Source organism: Varroa jacobsoni, unplaced genomic scaffold (genome assembly GCF_002532875.2).
Source record: "Varroa jacobsoni isolate VJ856 unplaced genomic scaffold, vjacob_1.0 contig03988, whole genome shotgun sequence".
Taxonomy (NCBI): Eukaryota; Metazoa; Arthropoda; class Arachnida; order Mesostigmata; family Varroidae; genus Varroa; species Varroa jacobsoni.
The window spans coordinates 8,475-25,383 of record NW_019215139.1 but is presented as its reverse complement, the minus strand read 5'-3'; the positions used below and the strand labels follow the sequence as shown (position 1 = coordinate 25,383).

The 16,909-nt window shown below is 40.4% G+C and overlaps 1 protein-coding gene and 1 long non-coding RNA gene across 7 annotated transcripts; one reads left to right on the top strand and one right to left on the bottom strand.

The window, feature by feature from the left end:
* Positions 1–1,025: 1,025 nt before the first annotated feature.
* Positions 1,026–7,946, bottom strand: LOC111272956 (putative serine/threonine-protein kinase ndrB). 5 transcript variants are annotated; one of them, XM_086973450.1, is made up of 6 exons: positions 7,647–7,938; positions 7,261–7,327; positions 6,904–6,991; positions 6,337–6,471; positions 1,978–2,158; positions 1,026–1,461 (listed from the first exon to the last, which is right to left on the bottom strand). In XM_086973450.1, exons 1-6 carry the CDS (start codon positions 7,825–7,827, stop codon positions 1,418–1,420), a joined length of 696 nt encoding a protein of 231 aa, XP_086829576.1. In that variant the 5' UTR covers positions 7,828–7,938; the 3' UTR covers positions 1,026–1,417. The 5 variants fall into 5 exon arrangements, with proteins under 5 accessions (XP_086829576.1, XP_022710371.1, XP_086829577.1 ...); XM_022854636.2 differs by having other exon boundaries at positions 6,337–6,492; positions 7,647–7,842; XM_086973451.1 differs by having other exon boundaries at positions 6,337–6,492; positions 7,285–7,327; positions 7,647–7,842.
* Positions 7,947–8,291: 345 nt separating this feature from the next.
* Positions 8,292–11,528, top strand: LOC111272957 (uncharacterized). Of its 2 annotated transcripts, none has more exons than XR_015315903.1 (3): positions 8,292–8,401; positions 9,242–9,384; positions 10,678–11,528. It is a non-coding gene; the product is annotated as an uncharacterized LOC111272957 (long non-coding RNA). The 2 variants fall into 2 exon arrangements; XR_002687802.2 differs by lacking the exon at positions 8,292–8,401 and adding an exon at positions 8,714–8,786.
* The last annotated feature ends 5,381 nt before the right edge of the window (positions 11,529–16,909 follow it).

Genomic DNA, 16,909 nt, shown 5'->3' with positions numbered 1-16,909 from the left:
ATTCCGTTAATATTCTGTTTTGAAATATGGCCAAAAAAGATTTCCTTGACTTTCAACAATTTTGTTGTAAGATAGAAATGACAAAACAGAAATTGAGATTATCGCGACTTCGCTAAGGAATAACACCCCATTAGTATGCGTGTAAGGGGAGGAGGGCTAGCCGACGAATGTAAGAAGAAACTTCAACCCCCGTGTAAAAAAATGATTTGATTTAGTGAAAGTTGAGATAAAGAAGGCAAATTTCGTTATGCCACTTTTCTCTGGGCGTAACAACGCTATTGAAGTTGATGACTCGCTAGCCAATTGACAAACAGCGTACGTGACCTGCAACTGAATAATCCTGTGATATCTGACTATGTTCGAGTAAGTTAACCTGAACTTTAGCCTCGACTTGGGTACTCCATAGTAGGCAGCAAATCAAAGAAAAGCTTATTGCCTGTACCGCTTACCAAAGTTGACACCGTTAAGGGCCTAACGTATATACTATAGAGATTAACAAACGGCAATCTAATAGAGGTAACGTTCTAGGCCAAAATCAGCAAAACTGGAATTAGCATCGGCGAGACGAAATCGGTCTACGTCGTTGTTCCGAGACAAACTCCACGAGACCTACTCTATTTAATTAAATGTTGTTCAATTATTGAAAACCTATTTCGAATATGCATTGACGAGGCAAACACTAACCTTCATTGAATTATGCTTTTTGATTGCTGGCCTTATCTTGTATGGCCAAAGCAAACAAATGATGGGGTACACCAATAGGGCAATGCAGCACGCGACACCCTCATAGCGAGTGCATGATAATATTCTATCCATCAGAAGCTGCGGCCTTTACGTTGCTATTGAGATAATGGAACGGTGTTATCCAGCTGTTTGCTCAGATTCGGTATACTGAGTCGACGGACACAAATTTGTTTATAAAGTCCCTGATAATTTCAGTATAGTGAGTTAAACAACAATTTCTCAATGGCGGAACTTATGAACGTTATTTAATAACGTTTACTGGTTAATAAGGCTACGAAAGGTAAAAATAACTTGCCGGACTATTTATTATACGCATAAAACTGTTAGATTATACAAAAAATTAAAAATACATACATATGTATTGTTCATTAAAAATATGCGCATACAAACAAAATACAATTAACAGTATTACGGAAAATTATAGAATCCATTTAAGCCATAAAGGCTTATGTTTTACTTTTACAAAAGCCGCAGCATTATGGGCTTACATAAAAATTGTAACACTTGGAAGTTTTCATCGCTTTCTTCTCTGATACACAATGATCATTTTGCAATTTTCCCCTCTTCTCACGACTCCTTTGTTAAGCGACTCTATATAGCAGCTTCATCAACACCCAGCGCACCCGCTCTCGAACGTCAACGACTGCATCGTTCTTACGGTTTCAAGCGCGTATCACATGTAATAATGCGATCTTGTTCTCGGTGCCAGCAGCAGCTCTAAAAGAAACACAGCCTCTTTTTACACCCTATTGTCATTTTATGTACATATGCAGCTGGTTACAATAGCATGTGCTATTATATTGCTATTGTAGCTATTATATTGCGTTAACTGGACTTGGAAGAGCCGCCCCTGGTCCCTTCCGATAGAAGTTTTGCTGATTGGAGCTAACGGGTCAAAATAGGTTATGAAATTTCATTTCAGCTTCTACTAAGATATTTTTGATAAGAAAAAATCTATCTGAAGCCAATGAAACCTACTCTAAGAATTCATGTTCATCAATAAGCTTGGTACACAGTCTTATACACAGATCTTCACTGGTGTAGTTTTCCTAGTGAATATGCAAAATGATCTACTTCAATATGACGTATTTAAGCTGGCAATTTCCACTCATAGTTAGTTCCTGGCAAGGTCTGAATCCAGACTGAAAAACGCCAGGCTTTTCAGAGAGATCACTGAAGTTTCCAAAATGTATATGCTGCATTTCTCTAAGAACGTTTAAGATTGTAACTTGCCTTTGAAGCGATAGGAATTGTTTAAATCAAGCTTTTTCGTAGAAGTGAGTGCCATTTTTGTGATCTCACGCTGATCGTTTAGGTCGGCTTCACAGGGGGTTTCATCCCGTTCCATTTTCTGAAGAACGCGCATCATTCCATGGGATACGAACGTCAACAATGGGATTTGCGCTGGGGAATCCTGGAAAATGAGAGTAGATGTATCTGCCGTCAGGCATGTATATACATGACGTTATGGCGAAAAATAAACTGTCGTAACGGATTTTTTTTAAGAATTTTAATTGAATAGCTCGCCGCGATACTTCCAAGGTCGACCATGACCCACATTTCGCAAGACAACTTAAAATGCAGCAGTTACATGTAACTTTCGAATATAATATAAGTAATGGCAGATTGCGTCAGGTAATAAATAGTTCGTTTACCAAAATATCGTCAAGATCAAGGATCCTATGTCGTGTCCTGGAATAGCTTGGTACAGCAGCGCTAGGTGGTGAATATTCGCTGGTGTCACTGTGTTGCTTCATTAGCTTTAGAATAGGGGAGTACGTGTATAATTTACCTTCACCACATTCCATGTCCTTCCAATCCACACCCAGGAAGAAAGGATGTGTCGTTATGTCAGACAGGAGTACCCCCGTCAGACGATCTAGAATTATTGTTATCAGTATAAACAATTCTTAACAACAGCCACTCAAGCGACTTCTTCAGTTATTAAGGCCTATTTCTAATAGGTTTTAGTATATCTTGATAGTATTCCTTAAATACTCGGAACATTTTTAACTAAAACGTTGTACATCTTGTAGCTATATATAAAACGTAAAACGAGCCATACTTGGTTTTTAATATTAACCTAATTAAAATTTTTCGGGTTTTACGCCCGGTGTCGCCGTTCGGCATTCCATCAGAGAACTGACTTCCAGCGTGTCCATGCCCGGCTTCGAACTCACACCACCATGCATCCCCTACGCTAGGGGGCAAACACCCTACCCATTACGCTAGTGCCGGGACAATTTCAAGCTAATTAAAGAAGCTCAAAAAATGATCCCTCTTCTTGGAAATTCTCAGAATCTAATGGTACGCCTTCCTGCATTTCTACGCGAGACCAGCTTAGCTGCAAGCTTTTCACTCGCAACTGTCTAGGCAATTAACCGTTATGTCTCACACCCCCTAAATTAACAATGCTCCGTATCGTTTTGTGTAGCTCGACTCACTAACTAAAATAATTATGATGAGCCGTCGATTGATTATATTATTTCACAGATTGTAAACATGTCCTCATGAAGGTCTTTCCTTTGCGAAACCATAACGTTGATCAAGTAGAAACCCATACAAAAACGACTGCACATTATTAGTCACACATTTTTTTACTACTTAGTCAGTCATTCATCATCATACATCATATGAATATATAGAATATTATTCCGTTACATTTCTAGTATTACATAGAACTGCAGTACAGAATAGTCCGGTAAACCTTGCCTTTGTAGTTTCTACGGCCTTTTCTGTGGAAAACGTCACTATGGCTAATATTTACTTCTAGCCTACGACCGATGTATCCATGTTAAGAATCCCACGAGTTATTTTTTTGTCCGATCATTTGTGGCACTATAATAAGAGTTCCACTATACTTTACTCAAAATCGAAAAATAGACGGGCTGCAACTCTGCGTACGGGATATTTAAAAACAGTGTTGGAACATACGTCCTAATAGCAACTAGCTGGTGCGGATAATTGACAGATACTAATATACGTAATGGCTCACTACGAATGATAGGTTATTGCGTACCGTAAGGGTCTCTCGTCATCCACCTAGAAATGATGTGACGCAGATCACTCTCTTGAATTTTAGCGAAGTTTATATGCTTTTCATCAGATGTTATAGATTGTTTTACTGCACGCGCATCCTTACCCCTAATCGGCGTAGTCTGGGTGGCTAGAAGATAAGCAGTTACACCGACAGCCCACCTAAAATTATTTGCAACCCAATTAACAAAATTGCCTATAATTTTTTTTTAATACGATGCGGAAATGAGTCGCATAAAAGAGTGTTAGTCTCGAAAGTGTTAGCTATTCGAAAATAGCTCACCAGTCAATAGCACGTCCATATTGAAATCCCCTCAAAACCTCGGGGGCGAGATAGTGAAGCGTTCCCGCCGTTTGCCCATCGTGAAATTCTGTAAATGATTTTCTAATATATGAGCGATTCACGCCACCCGATGCATTAACCGCGCATACCTTGCATGTATCAAAATCGATGAGTCGGATGCGACAGTTTGGCATGATAATCATATTGGATGGCTTGATATCACGATGGATGAAGCCTGTTACGTGAAGATATTGTATAGCGAGGCACAATTGAGACAATATGATTCGGCATAATTCGACCGAGAATCGAGGTTGACCCCGAATGGCTTTGTAAAGGTCCACCCCACGTAGGTACTCCATAAGGCAGACATAAGCACCCTCCGCCTTGAAGCAGGCATAGACAATCACTAATAAACGACTCTGTACCAACGTGGCAACAAGCTTATCTGCGCACTTCGCTCGTTCACTATGTAAGCGCGTTTGGCGAATCAACTTACACGTTAACGTTAAGCCTCCTATATTCACTTTATACACTGATCCAAAACCTCCTTTACCTAGTAGACGGAGCTTTGTGATCTGGTCTAAACGGGGTACCAATAAAGGCTCAAGTGCGTCAAGTCTGAATCCAAACCGCTCGTCTACTTTCAGTCTTTTAGAACTTGAAGGACTTGAAATAACGTTCTCAGCTGAATAGAGAAGATCAATTACGGAGTACCAATTCGTTCGCTGAACACGAGACGCTTCTTCAAGTTCGCCGGCTAGGACTGCCATTATCAAGAGGAGCTTGTGGAAGTAGACTGCGAGAGTCTGTGGGTGTTAAGTATTTTTTCGTATTGGTTAATTGCACGATTAATTAGCGATCTTATACGCTCGTAGAAGGTTGACTTATATACATTATGGATTATCTCTCATATGCGAACCATCAATGAGCTTCAAACTGTACAGTACCATCTCATGTATGGCTCGAAACTAGGCTTTGGTGAATTATTAGAATGGACATGTTCTATAGTCTCTAGGCTCACGTCAAAATTCATCTACAATGATTTTTACTGTTAATAGACACTTTAGACCGAAGCCCTACCTGGATGCGCCACGACAAACCTGGCAAGATTATCTAGCATTAATCAGAAGAGAAAGAAAAATCAAAGGCCAAGATATGCTCACATAAAGATTGGATTGTGAGCTGAGTCGAAGCTTAGGAACGTTTACATCGTTAGAGCTTCATATATATGAAAGCGCGTCTTAAGGGGTCGCGCCGAGTACGAGCTATGACAGGCAATATAAGAACAATTTCTACTGCTGAAAACAAGCCAGACGAATGCATATCTAACTCAGTAAAGTAATTGGGTGATCAGGATTCGGGTATCTTTTGTGTTAAGTACATTCAGTTGTGGGAAGGTGCTTTCGTTGTCCCAAAAACCTAAACCTACCTTGAGTTGGAGCTGACATCTAGGCTTGTTGTAGGGACGTTTCACCGAATTCTTGATCAGATTAAATAAGGATCGATTTCTATTTAGCGTCAAGCAACGTGGCCATCCACGTCCAAAATACGAATGATAAGAGCCTATCCACTAGTGGTTATTGGTTTATGTGAAACTGTGATCAAGGTCGGATCAGATATAGAGAGATAGCAAGCGATTTCTAGGCTAGCTCAATGGTCAGAATGGTTAGTAAGCAGTTAGTTCGTCTTTGCGGGAAATTATACAACAAATAAATTTAATTTACCCATATAACGACAAATAGCAGGAGTTGGTCCTAAATGAGATTCCGCCGTTTCGAAAACTGGTCAGTTATCACCATTAGGATTGTACAAATACATCGTTTTGGATTAACACGGGACATCTTATGCTCCGAATATATACGCACTTCAGTTGGGTTTGCATCGGCCTTCACGTTTTGAAGGGCCATAAACCGTACAGCTATAATATTATGCCCGCTAATAGTTTTGGCAATCATTGTAGCATTCTAATAGAAACTATCTGAGACTTCCACTTATTGCTTCATTATTAAAACTTCTCTACCGAGCTTCTCCAGAGTGGCAATAAACGAAACCATAACAGAAGTAATAGCAGAATGAAATTTTGATACCATTCTCATTACCATAGATATCCATACCTATTTTATCAACGCACACAATCGTACCATGTTCCGCTTCAAAACGCATCGAGTGTCTAGCAAGCAGGCCAGCTTGGATTTACTTTGAATGAAACTAATTAGAGTCTTGAGATTATAAACAAGTGAGCGCTTTAGTTAGCAAGGGACCTCTTGACAAACCTGAGCGGCTTGTCGATGCTCGGAACGGGTGTCATCGTAGAGTGACATGAGGTTACCAAGATCCTCCCGGACGTCTAGAAACGTTAGCTTCTGAGACATAATTCGACGATAAATCGCAATAGCAGTGAGACGTACCTGCTCGACCAAAAAATACTCCTAAAATACGTTCAGTAGATTAGCGTTTCTTATAGTACTGCTTTACATTGTAGTTCCGCCTTTAAGGGATTCCACACAATCTACTGCTTGTTGCTTCAGTTACTGCTTTGAGAAAAACCCTAGTTTAAATGTTGTAGAATACCATTACCCAGTTGACTGTAGTCTGATAGCTATCATGCGTATATAGATAATGAAATACTGCACGCGCAACAATACTAGGACGCGTACGGTCCTGTTTCGAAACAGTGGGGAAACCTCGAAACGTACAGAACACCTAAAAAGCTGCTCCATAATCCTTACAATTAACGTTGATCATTATTCCACACCTATAAGCAACTGTACTACATATACGTTAACGTTGCGCTTACGTCAAATGGCTGCTGATAAATATATTAGGTCAAGTCTTTTTACCATTGGCGTCATCAAGAGACGGGGCGTTACTTGCGAACTGCAGTGTCTCAGGAACATCTTGAAGCTATCTCGCGTACCTTTCACCAGTCTACAATAGTTCGAATAAAATTGGATGTGTGAGAATACGTTTTTTAAACCGTTCAATACGACAGGTTTGGGCAGCTACTAATCAGGGACCAATCAATAGCAAACAAACTGCAGTCATCTTTATGCGGTTTTTCATTGACAGGCATCCTATTCAGCCATAAGCTGTCGCATTAATCACACAGTAGCTCCCAAAAGAACAGTTAGTCTAGCTTCCAACCTCCCATAAAAAATACATAAAATTATAGAATCGTAGTGAGTAATGTGTTTCACCTCTTCTGACGTTTTGCTACTAACTTGAAGGCTCGTCGCATAATTTTCTTCAACTTAATCACCTTGTCTGCAACGGAGTAAATTAATAGAATAGTAAGATTATTCCTGTTGAAAGCGGAATCGTGTTCTTATTTTCCTCCAATAAGTTTCAGCTAATTGGCGTTGAAATTCCGCGACCGCACTTCAACGGCCGACATTTCCACTGAGCAAGCACGCTATCGTCGAGATAATAGAAGCTGATATCAACGCTAGCCGATGGGACATGTGCGGCGCGAATATCTAGCTGAAAGGAACGATACATCGAAAATATACGTAAAACAAAGGGGGAAGCGAAAAATTCGCGTCTCTCCACTACGATTCTTAACACGCTTCTGAACCAATATTACCAGTCACCCCATTGCTTGGGGAGCGCGATGGTGATCGGCCATCGTGAATTGTCAACGGCACGCCCGCCGATGTTACACATTCGCCGCTCACCCTATTAGAAGTTATTTTGTGAGCATTATCTTCGTTGTCCCTTGTAGAGCGAGACCCGTAGCGAAGTGTGGCACGATCGCTCGTAGGCATTTTCGAAATACAATCTCACGATTCTCTCCTCTGTTCAAGAAGGGCGGAGGCCCGCTCCCCTTACTATGGGCGCTCTTGTGCGACGGGGGTAGCGGATGCACCCAGGTTGCCTGGAGGAGGTGACAAAAGACGACGAGTGGCCCATGCGTGCAACTGAATCATTATGCCATGTACTGATCCTGAAGAGGCCCGATAATTCAGCAGTTAATTCGAATCAATTTCTATTGGTATCGCTGGCCATGCGCTTCGTTATTTTAGAGCAGCTGTCTTTAGTAGGTGAAAATCAATGTTGCAACTTTAAAGTTAAGCGTGAACTGCGCTATCTTAGCAAATCCCAGTCGTGGCGTCAATGCTTTTTCTCATACGGCTCGGATCCCGGACATTCACCTGTCACGCATTGAATTCTCTCTTGAATCTTGAAAATTTGGGATCGAGCAGCCTTCACAGGTCGTATTGCAATAGATATCCTACGAAGGCGATAACTGAGCGAAGTTCATTGGTCTGTCTTGGAAGTGTGGACGGGCGTCGAGAATTAAGTACGTCCGCCGTGTGTTCCCCTAACTGACCCAAATCGGTACGATAACTAGTGATCGTCGGTGGTTATACTGATATTGAGATTATGTTATGGTTGAAGTAACGTTATATAATCACATCTAGTGAAACAATGGTTCATTCTTGATTACGACTACATCACTCCATTAACCTTTCAACGTAACAATAACATTGTCAGCCACTAGATAGGTATAGTTGGCCAGGTTAGCCTGGTATATGACGACGCAGATGCATACGAGCATGACTACAGTGCCGCTAGGACTCTAGCATCATGACGACGTACCCGTATATAAGGCAACGAATACCACTCATGATCCCATAGGCCATATTCAATGTGCCTATCCGTATCAGAGCCATCACAGAGAGATTATCAGTGATAAAACATCGCGATCTGGATGGCGCCAACGGTCAAATAGTTTTCTTTATTTTATGTAGCAAACGTACACTATCTGCAAATAATTATTCACTTATATATATGGATATATATATATATATATCTATATATATATATATATAATTTTTTGAAAAGTCGATACTAATTGAAGATGCTTTATGTTTCGCGCGATAGAGCATATATAGATGTGTCATATCTCGCGTTATTAACACCTTGACGATATATAGGTACTCGACATGATCTTGTACTCTGTCCATACATATAGCTGCTTTTGCACTATATAGAAGTCGCTTTGATTCTTTGTGAACGTTCCTAATTTCCGCTAACTGATTTTTTTGAAATTTTTAGCGTATGGTTCTGCTGTGCAATGAGCTGTTTTACTAATGAATGCATTCAAACATTACTCAACTATAAGTGCGTCCGTGGTACTGTTTTAGTATTAACTCAAGACTTGATTCCGGTTTCCAGACCCATCACGTAAATTGTCGTCGATAATTGATGCCACAAAGTAACGCAACTGTGTTATCTTTGCTGGACGCAATCATCTGCTTCTACGTAAAGGATACGTCTAGCGGGGTCGAAGGACTCGAAATGGCAGCAGGAAACAATACGTAAGTGGTGGTTTTTTTTACACGTCAGGTCCTCCTTGGCCGTTTCGATATTTATGTGACAACAAAGGCTCGTTATATGCGCAAATAACTATTTCGAAATCCGAACACGATACACTTGATAGCTTTGTTGAATTGCGCGGTTCGAATTTACGTATCGAGACGACAGTAAACGGTGTTTACAAGTGATTTCACGTATTGACTGTACAGATGATTCTATAGACTAGGTAACAATACATCATACCCGTTATCAATACTAAATACCTGCTCCTATTTTACATTGCTAAAGGATCATGATATTTAAGATACGTTTGGAGTGCCGAATAGACATGCCGTATGGCGCTGTGTGTGTATAATAACCGCGTTAATATGCAATTATCTTAAAATTAAGGCCTTAACAGTCACCACTAAGTACACAGAAGGGAACCCTCTCACGGTGCCAACTCTAGAAACAAGGTCCAGTTGCCGGAGACCGTTCTTATAAACATCGGGTGCCTGACGCAGGCCTCGCATAGACCATTAAAGCACATTTGCAATGACCTTACAAAATACAGTTTTAGAGGTATGTGTAGGGTTAATTAAGCTAATGGCGACCACTTAAAGTCAACCCTTCAGCCCTTTTCCAGAATGCATATATATATAATATATATATATATAGGTACAGAATCGTCCCAAATATTTTAACTAGAAAAATAATAATAATTCACTAAAAATATTTCGCTTTAGGCAGCAATCTTGTGTTGTATCAGTCATGGAGTTGCCCTTCATGTTAGAGAATTGTTCCGATTGAAAATCTTTCACTCAATGATTTTCAAATTAAGGAAAGTCTCGTTGACATTACATGATCTTCTTGAACAGCAAATAACGTTTCTAACACTTCAGTCAGCTGCAAAACGACTGTGTCAACATACTCTAGAGAGTCACAGCTACAACCAGGGCTTATCTGAAGGCCCCCACGAAGACACGACGCTATAACTCAATAGCAACGATGTTATTTTTTTTCCAAGGTGGGCAATACGCTGGGGCTTTAAACATCATCGCTGAACGTGTTATAGGATAGAAATTATCTAAGTTAAATAAGCCGCCCACATTATTCTGTTTAAAGTTAGCTAGCCATATGCTTTATATGTATGTAAGATCTGTAGTGCAACAATATTTGATACATACTAACATATACAACGAAATTCATGCAACCACTAAGTAAGTCAAACCTCATTTTAGCCTTCGAAATAGATTTCCGCGTTTTAAAAAAAGAAATAAAGATTCAGTTATACGCTGTTTCTTTGTCTTCATTAGAAACACATACAAATCTAACGTCGAACCTCGCGAGTTCCTGCAGCAGGTCACAGCGTCGAGGATGATTTTTATACAGCGTAACGTATACGCAGCTTTATTAACAAAAGAAAGTTGGCATCAGTATCATTCCGGATAACGACTGACACTCTTGTACTGAGTTAGTCGAAACCACCGCGTCCGTATCTCATAAAAGTATTCTACCATCTTCTTCGACGGAACGACGTTATATAATTTCGTATGCGGTCCGTGCAAAATATGAACAAGTTATCCCTAGCAAGCTGAACATAGTCCCTAGAACGTGCGTCTCGTAAAGTTGGTTGATAATGGGAAGATTCGAGGACACGCATGCTGTCGAGTTAGTGGCGATGGTGAGATAAATGCGTAAAGGTGAGCTGAATAACACTGGGAACAAATGGCAAGCGAAAGTTCTCAAGGTCGCATTCAGCAGTCGTTGCGGCTAGCACAAGTCTATGGGTGGTGCCTGATTCACCGCTTAGGGAACGCGAAGCTCTCACGCAAATAGGCTCATGGAGAACAGAGTGCGATGGAAAGGGAACAATTTGCGGGAAGCCGCTAAGACTGTCCTAAAAATTTGTGGTCTCATTTCGCCGCACAATCGTCAATTGTGGTCAGTTAAGAAAGAAAAATAAAATACCGAAACGCGTATTCACCAGAAACTCTTTTGTCAGAGCCAACTTCTTTGCGCTTTTGACCTTGGTTAGTTTGGCCTAAACGATGGTAAGGAAAGGCATAAAGAGGCTGAATACGATTAGAGGCAAATCGGAGATTTATGCTGCTCTGTAAATGTTACCAATAAATTACAGCCAATAAGACTTACTGTGGATATTTGCTTTCTAATTATGAAAGTGCTATTAAAGCCACTACTATTATTCATTTTTTGAGACGACTATCGTTTGTGGTAAGCTTTTTTAATTAGCCGTACAACTGAAAACACAGGAGCAATTTTTTGCGCAGACGAAGAGAAAGTATCCTTAATTAGAGTTAATTAGTGAATCTGATTTCTTACTAACGGTCAATGAAGTAGGCCGTATGCCTTACATTTAATGTGGCTCACAATAGTGTTTGCTTTCAAAAAATGTATATAAAAAGTTTCCATCCAACCTACCTGTGAATAAGAACGAAGAGTTGTAGGCTAAGCTGCAGATGCGGCCCAATTACAATTGTCCTGCACGTGAAGAGTGGGAAAAAGCCAAAGCTAGTGCTGTGGAATAATCCTTACTAATTCCACTGGCGCGCTTCAACCTGATAAACCGCTTTGTGTGAAATCTTCACGTAGGACAGTTTTTTAGAAAAAAATCTTTGTTACCGTAAATCGAATGTCGATATCTTGGTATTGGGTAGGAATAATAAGTAGGCAAACGTTGGACGTCGAAGCTCAGCATTTAGGTAAGTGGATGATACTTTTGGCCTCTCATCCTGCCTGTACGTAGCCCTGCGGCAACAGAGGGGGAAGGCTTTGTGCCAAGAGGGGTAAGTGCGTTTTTCTAAGGACCATGCAATCATGCGCATATACCTAGGAACGTCGACGAGACATTGTTGGTGCTACAATGCGCAGCTCGGCGATGAGATGTTTTGAACAGCGATCAGATCAAGGGGAAGACTGCACTTTGCTGATAGTGCTCCCATGAGAGAAACATGTGTGTACGCGGGAAGCTTGTCTTGCGCATGCCGTACATTGCTTTAGGTCACAATTGGCCTATTTTGTTGTTAGCTCGACTGTCATTAAAGTATTTGAAATAAATTTTCAAGAGCAGCTTACGCTACAAGACGCTTTATCTACTAAATTTTCTTGCTAATCACAGCATGATCTAGTATTTATAAAACTTTCTCAACGTCATAAACGATTATGGAAAGTAACATTACAAAACGAACCTGGTTTCGCAATTGTGCTTGTCTTTCGAAGCAAGTTTCGAGACGAAGCGCTAGTGTCGGCGAAAATGTTCTTTCCCCCTATCTTTATCTATGTAGGGTACCCAAATCCGGAGCTCTATTTGTAAATCGTTCCTATCGAATCCTTACTCATTGCAATTATATATTTACTTACGGACTTACTTACCCCAGTTAACTTTGTCGTTTATATAAATTGCGCAGTATGCGACGAAGAAACTTATTTGATTCGTAGGCAAATTTTTTATAGTAACCGTGCACCAAGCTATATCGGTAGATTGACAATCAAGCCTATCTGTTTGATCCAATTGTTAACTTAAGTTCTGGTCTTTGAATAGGCCGCTTGTTTCAACATAAAAGAACCAAAAGGTATTAACAATGTTTCTTTTTCGATCATTTCTATGGATTTCCGAGCGTTTAGATCCTAAGTTCTAGTGAAGCTCTTTCAGTTTGCCTTGTAGCCTTGTTTCTCGGATTTTTCAGAAGGGAAATAGAAGTTATTACGTTAAGTTAACGACGTAAGTTAACGTCGATTCCGGGCAAAAAAGAAGTTTTTGATCTCAGTGGAGATTCGTCTTATGTTAACACGTTGGACAATAGCTGATCTTTGCTGAAATTACGACTACAGTGCATTATTCTTACGACGACAGGTTCACTGTCTTATTTTAGAAAGAGCTGGCCTTTTTCGGTCTTCAAGAATAGGCCGTCCAGACTTGTCCAAATTCGAATGTCCCAACCTGTTCCATACCAATAATCCTACGAAACCATGGGTTCTGCTATAAAAGGACGAGATGTTAACTGAGTGCTGCCGATACTAATGCGCCATCGCTACCATTGGCTCCAGCGATAATATAACGGATTACCAGAGCCAAGAGGTTAGTCTATCGAAGATGAATGGACTCTTCGGCCAGGCTGAAAAGGGGCTAAAGGCTATAGTCGTGTCCTTGGTCCTGGAAATTACCATTTTTTAACTCTACATGATAAGAAAAGGTCTACACGAGCGCACCAGCAATGACCACATGAGCAGTCTAAGTGGTACGTTCGGACACATACGTGAGTAGCGCTGACGAATGTTACAGCATTTACCAATGACACTTAGGAGGTTCGCTGCTATCGGTACGGTGTTGGCCAAATAAATATCACCTGCGTCGTCGCTGCAATGTATATATACACGTATCTTATCATAATAATAGTTATTCAAATATTGAGGTGAAACTTCATGGTAATGAAGTGACTGTCCTATAGAGCTGCTCACCTACAAATAGCTATTATCTTACATTGAAGTAACTGAGTGCACATCAGATCTATATATTTTTATTGTTATAATAACGATATCGAGCGAGAATAGTGGAAGATGAAGATCATTATCCCTCTTACATATATAGCATTACTCTTCGCCATCGACAGACAAGATCCAAATACTTCTGCCATCAGAGTGAGTCGATTGCAGTAGCAGCTACAGCCGCAGCATCCACAAGCGGGTAGGCTTACATCGACCCGGAATGGGCATCGTAGACCCACCGGCATCGCGCAGTGTATTTGCAGTAATCTTGCCGTAGCCAGAGCAAATGAAGGCTTGGGCCATGCCATTGTGTAATGGACAACCAAGACAAAGGCAACATCAGTCATTGAATACCTCGCCTTTAACCATGCGTCGCTGCTGCTTAACCCAGCACCCTTACGGGTGCCTAGCGTCACGTCAACTCATTCGCCATTTGAAGCGAGAAGTCGGCATTATCTTGTTCCTCCACCCGCGCCCACTTTTTCGTCGAAATATTATTGTGGTGTTTATTTAGAACGGCGGGCTACATTAGTCTCTCCCTGAGGGATTTATCGTCGATACGTTACCGAAATAATTGAAGGAAACAGGACCTCGTCGTTTTACCTCAACTGCCCGAGATCACGTATTACGTGGATTTGTGAATGTAAATGGATGTATATGGGTGCCCTTGTGGCACTCTAGCTAACTAGGGACCCGCACGATCACGTCCTGACAGACTGGAGGAGTAAAGTCCATCCAATCGAATAGATTGATATCGGCTCTTAAAAAATATTGATCCTTACGAAATAGATCAAGAAATAAGAGGACAAAAAAGAAAACAGGTTACAATCAAAAGGTAAAGACAAAGGAACAGTTTCATAGGGAATTTCAGTCAGCTTAATTAGATGATAATGCTCGGTCTCACATTCGAAAAAAGGGACCGATGGATTCCAATAAATAGAGTACTCGAATTTGCAATTTGTTCTCAAAATCTCGAAAATTCAATGACAGAAAATACCTGTCGTTTAAAAGAAATATAATAAATCAAATATAAACAAATAAATAAAAGTACCAATAAATGTTACAGTATACCATATTTTACTTGAAGTAACCGAAGCACGTAAAATTGACTTCAGATATAAGGTTTTCTATAAAAAGGAAACAACTGTTTTGCGATAAAGTTTTTAGATCTGACTTACTTATCAAAATTTCTTTTCATATTTCATAGGAAATCGATGATATTAAATAAGACAGGTTTTCATATGGATCTGCCACAAACCGGCACCACATGTTCCTAGTACGCCTTTTTTATTAATTGTAACAATTTTCTCGACGGTGGTCATTTGGTCGGCTCCTCAGAAAGTGGTGCTGGCAATGGAGGTGGCATAATTTACATAAACACACGTCTGCCTGTGTCCTGTTTTATATCTATCCGGTAAGGCCGTGCACTCGGTTTATTTTTTTTGATTCTAAGGATATAAGCAGTACTGAGCGAGCAAGCCTATCGTACAAAGAAATACGTTCTCCCACGGGCTATATGATCTCACAAAAAGTATGGCTTAATGTTGTTTAACAAAAATGAGCACCGCATAAAATATACAGTTATGGCAATTTTTTACTTTTACTCCCCTTAACGGTAAAAAATTAAATGGCCGTATTTATTGAAGCGTACATAACAGAAATACTTACTAAAAGCAACTATACAAAGGAAACTAATGTGTATCTTCTAACATATGTAAGAAATGCCTGATGGGCAACTCTAACGTAAATAAGGCAAAGTAAGTTCAGGGTAGACGTTGATTTGAAACTCCCCACGAGTTTTGCGAAATTACTCTAAAACCTTGCGGCTGCTTTAGCAGAAATTTGTTATCGAAGCAAAATGGTTTTTTGTTTAGAATATTAGTTGTTTCTTAGGAAATGGCCCTATGGTATATAAGGTTTGTGAGAAAGACTATATCAAGCTCACCTCTTTTGTGAACCTGAATTCAATGTTCTAAGAGAACCCATCAGGTGTATCCCCATAGTAAAATATTTCTGCTAATTATTAATACGATTTACTATACGGGTAGTAATCAAATCCTTACAATCGTAGCAAGGCTTAGCCGCATCGAAAAAGATGCACAATGGACGCCTTCTCATCATTCTATCTTTGTCAAGCTTGCTAGCATTCATTACTTCGTAGATCTCAGTTAGAAGGCGTTGAGACAAATTAAACAGTCCCAAATACTCCTTAAACAGTGTTGGTTATCTAAAGCATCGCGAGGAACATGAAAAAGCTGTAGATAATTTAGTTTCTTTACTGGGGCCTTACTCGTAGGCCACAGTCGTTTCGAATTGTCCAGTCTGCCTTGACGGGATGCGGTTGAGAACTTGTCTCGTTTCATTAGAAGTCAACCGTAGTGTTAGGTTGAAGTGGCCATCGACGGTACCGGAAGATATAAAAAAGCTGTGGAGGTAATACACCCTCATCAAGCGATAGCCACAACGAACAAACATACATTGCTGTAACAAAATATTATGGAAACCAGCCAAGTTATGAGATAACTTTTTCGCATAAACATGGTATGACTCATACTTAAATGGGGGGGGGGAGAGTGCCTATCTCACCCTCTGGACGTGACTTTTAACGCACGTGTTACACTGTACTGTTGTCTAAATACCCTTTAATACCGGACAAAGCTCTATTACTATGCCATTAGGTTGTAATCTTGGTAAAATTGGTTCTAATCTCAACGCTACAAACCAAATTGAGCGAGGATATGAAAACGACTAGTCATATATACGGCTGTATTTTTCTTTCTTTTAACTTCGTGCTCAATTTGATTTGCACGGGACGCCAAAAATAGAGATCTTAAACCTGTATTCAAAGTTGGATTGTAAGTGGAAGGGGCTGAACGCAACCCAAACTTGTGGGCCAACACAATAGCCGGTCCCAGTGTCAAGTCGAGGTTCGCTTGTTTTCGAAGTAGTAAATTCGGCATGAAGGTTAGGCACAAGCTAATTGACCCGTTGACCCTGAGCACGCTGTTGCTCTCTCTCGCCGTAGTTGATCACGGCTTACAT

Coding starts and splice junctions, on each gene's coding strand:
- LOC111272956 (XM_022854636.2), bottom strand. CDS start 7,827: ATGCCTACGAGCGATCGTGCCACACTTCGCTACGGGTCTCGCTCTACA. Junction 6,992..7,260: donor GTAGCAAAACGTCAGAAGAG/GTGAAACACATT, acceptor GAACTATTGTAG/ACTGGTGAAAGGTACGCGAG. Junction 2,159..6,336: donor AGCATCGACAAGCCGCTCAG/GTTTGTCAAGAG, acceptor CTCATTTTCCAG/GATTCCCCAGCGCAAATCCC.